The 3,446-nt window shown below is 38.9% G+C and overlaps 1 protein-coding gene across 1 annotated transcript in view; it reads left to right on the top strand.

Annotated features, from left to right (window-relative positions):
* Positions 1-3,446, top strand: part of mylk4b (myosin light chain kinase family, member 4b) — a 189,528-nt gene that overhangs the window by 62,767 nt on the left and 123,315 nt on the right. The window contains exon 2 of the mRNA XM_043719397.1: positions 1,273-1,544. Coding sequence (XP_043575332.1) covers positions 1,326-1,544 — 219 coding nt within the window. The 5' untranslated portion in view covers positions 1,273-1,325. The remainder of the gene's footprint in view (positions 1-1,272; positions 1,545-3,446) is intronic.

The raw sequence follows: 3,446 nt of genomic DNA, 5'->3' as shown, positions 1-3,446 counted from the left end.
CGATAGGTTAGAGAGGAAGGTGGGGTATGGTAGCAAAGAGTGCAATAGGTGAATGGGGTGGGAATGGAGGCGATAGGTCAGAGGGGAGGGTGGAGCAGATAGGTGGGAAGGGAGATTGGCGGGTAGGACAGGTCATGAGGATAGTGCTGAGCTAGAAGGTTGGAACTGAGGTAAGGTGGGGGGAGGGGAATTGATGAAACTGGTAAAGTCCACATTGATACCCTGGGGTTGAAGTGTACCGAGGCGGAAGATGAGGCCTGAACCAATCCAGTAAGCATTAGCAAAGGGATCTACGGTGGATTGGGTTACTAAACAGGAAGGAACCAAGCCTCCACCAAGCTCACAGTCAAATTGTCAGGTATGCAAGAAGATACAGGAAGGATATTCCCAATGGCAGGTAGTCCAGAACCAAGGGTCAAAGTCTAAAGATACAGGGTAAACCAGTTCGGTCAGTGTTGAGGAAAGATTTCTGGAATTTGCTACCATAGAAAAACATTGAGGCCAAAAGATTCTATGATTTCAAGGAGTTGGGTATAACATTTGCGGCTGAAGGGATGAATAGTTTTAGGGAGAAGTGGGAACAGGCCATTGAATTAGATGATCAGCCATGATCATAATGAATGGTAGAGCTGACTCAAAGGGCCAAATGGCCTATTCCTGATCCTATTTTCTATGATTCTACATGATGAGCATGATCCCCCTTTTATCGTCCTCATTTTTATGCTTTCTGCCTGCCAAGTCACCCCAGGAGGACCCTAAAATTCCAGACTGTATTGTTTCATAAATGTTAATGACAAATTATTGCAGAGTGTAATGAGCTAGATCGATCAGTGCTTGGAAAACCATGTTTTCAGTGATCTGTAATAGTAGTGGTGTAGACCGCCTTAAGGAAAATTTGGCTATTGCTTTTTTTTAACCAGCGAGTGATTTATTTCATTGACATCTGCACAGCAATGTTAAGACCAAATCAACTAGTTGCACTACCTGAATCCAGACTAGCAGGGATTGGGTGGTGAAATGACTAAATATTCAATATTTTCCTCACAGATGTTTTCTAACGTAAGTTTTATGAACACAAGTTGGATGTGTACCAAGGTGTGTCTGCTAGAGAACAGGATAAAGTTAACATAATAAAAATGACTTCAATAGGAGTAATGAAGTTGTTGACTTTTTTCAGACCCTTGCTTTTGAGACCTATCTTTTACATGCCTCCAAATGTGTTAAATAGCTTCAGCCAGAAACAAGGAAAAAATGTTCTTTTTTCATTCACAGTGTGCAAGAGGAAACATCTGCAAGCCAGTAAAGTGAGATATTTATGGAAAAACATGAAAGGTGGTCACGAACAGGCAAGATACGAAGATATAAAGTTGATGGCGTCCAATAAATCATGGAAGGTGTCTCGGTTGAAGGAAATCAATAAGAGATCCAGCAGTAGAAGGTTGGGGAAAATGGCTTTCTTTCATTACTTGGAGAGAGTGGAAACTATGAGAAATTTCTGGGAAGAAAAAACCAGTGAGTCAGATGGTAACACTGAGAACGATGAGGTAAGATTTGTTCCTGAAAATAAACCTTGACACCCCTTTGGAGATAGAATCCAATGTAATGTAAGCTTAATTAAAGAAGCCTGTACATTTCCTCTAAGATTTAATTGCACTTAACACCAAATTAGTATAACTGTGATGTACTTTTCTAATAGGAAAGTTATTTTTAAAAATTATTTATTTTGTTCCATGTATTATTATTACTTTGTAACTTGTTAATCTTCTGAATTTATTAATACAAATTAAATGCCGTGGAAAATTAATCCTCAAGGTATGGATTTGATAACCGAATGTTAAAATCCCAACAGAGTTGTGGTCAAGATCACAAGTGAGAATGCACTATAGTAACTTTTTGAGGGCTTTGTAATATACTGTACATTGTACTTTGTAACACACTGTAAATGAAATAAATTTTTATAAAGCAGAATATGAGATTTATTATCAACCTGCAACTCCTTCCAACATGCAACAATGACAAGTGGGAAGAGCGGTAGGCAATCCTGGTCAGGTGCTTGATGGAGATAAATTGGAGTCTTTGCCATTACAGTTCAAAGCACCAGGACTATAATATGCATGTAGAAAATAATGTTTTTAGAGCAATTCAGATTCTTATGGGGTCCGGGTTGGCTCACTTGGCTGATGTGAATCAAACTGGTGCCAGCAGCACTGGGTTCGATCCTATTTGATACTATATGACACAAAAGCAGAACTGGGCCATTCAGCCCCATTCTGATTGGTGTGAATTTGGGATGTGTCTTCTTGTCTTAACTGTGATGGAGGTTGTGGAATGTGGATCAGACCTACCTTCAGACAGAGAACTAAAGATTTATGATCTCAAGTCCCTCAAAGTGAATGAAATGCTTCATTAAGGATAATGAATTATATATTGCAACTGATTCATGCTCAAGATACCCAAAACAACAGAGCAATAAATTTGGTAAAATGTTTTGGTGTTGTAATTTGAGGGATAAATATTGCCTAGGAAATCATGTGAACACATCTGACCTTCTTTAAGTAGTGTCTTTGGATCTTTTACATCCACCAAAGAGAACACATGGGGCTTTACCTTAAAGTCTGACAAACAGTGTGGGACTCCCTGAGTACCACACTGAAGAGCACCCTGAATTTTATGCTCAAGACCTGAAGTAGAAATTGACAATGATTTAAAGGTGAGATTGCTTTTTTAACTAATTAACTAATTGGATGGAGAATAGAGTCTTTTTCATTTTAGTATGATTGTAGCATTCTTAAATGTGCCTGGGATATACTCATTTGTTTACCATATGGATACTTTTCTGTTGTTTACCAGGGACCCTGAAATTCCATATTGGACAATAGTTCGACACTATGTGAACTCACTTGTGCAGCTTGTTCTCTTAAAGACTTCTGATCCAGCCCATACCTTTAAAACACTATCAAGTTGTTCTAACCAAGGAAACTGTACTGTTTCCTGAATATTCTTAACAGTGCCCACCATTCCAATGGGCCAGCTTATTATGCTGAAATATCAGTGTAGCAAATCTCTTAGAAATAGCACTAAAGTCACTTGGAGTGATACAGGAGTTTCATGTGAAAGTTGTGAAAACTTAGATTGCACAACTCAGTGTTATCTGACCATCTCTAGGAATGGTGACTGTGTGCTTCAGATAAATGCAGTGATCAATGCCCCACCAAAACCAATTTACAGAGACAGAACTTTATATTAAATATATTATTAAATAAATGTGAAACTCAAAGTTTGTGAGAAGATTTTGTAGCTCGGGTGCTTGTTGTTGTGGTTCTATTCACCGAGCTGGAAATTTGTGTTGCAGACATTTCATCCCCTGTCTAGGTGACATCCTCAGTGCTTGGGAGCCTCCTGTGAAGCGCTTCTGTGATGTTTCCTCCGGCATTTATAGTGATTTG

This window comes from Chiloscyllium plagiosum, chromosome 29 (genome assembly GCF_004010195.1).
Source record: "Chiloscyllium plagiosum isolate BGI_BamShark_2017 chromosome 29, ASM401019v2, whole genome shotgun sequence".
NCBI classification, from domain to species: Eukaryota; Metazoa; Chordata; class Chondrichthyes; order Orectolobiformes; family Hemiscylliidae; genus Chiloscyllium; species Chiloscyllium plagiosum.
This window is presented reverse-complemented; position numbering and strand designations above follow the sequence as displayed.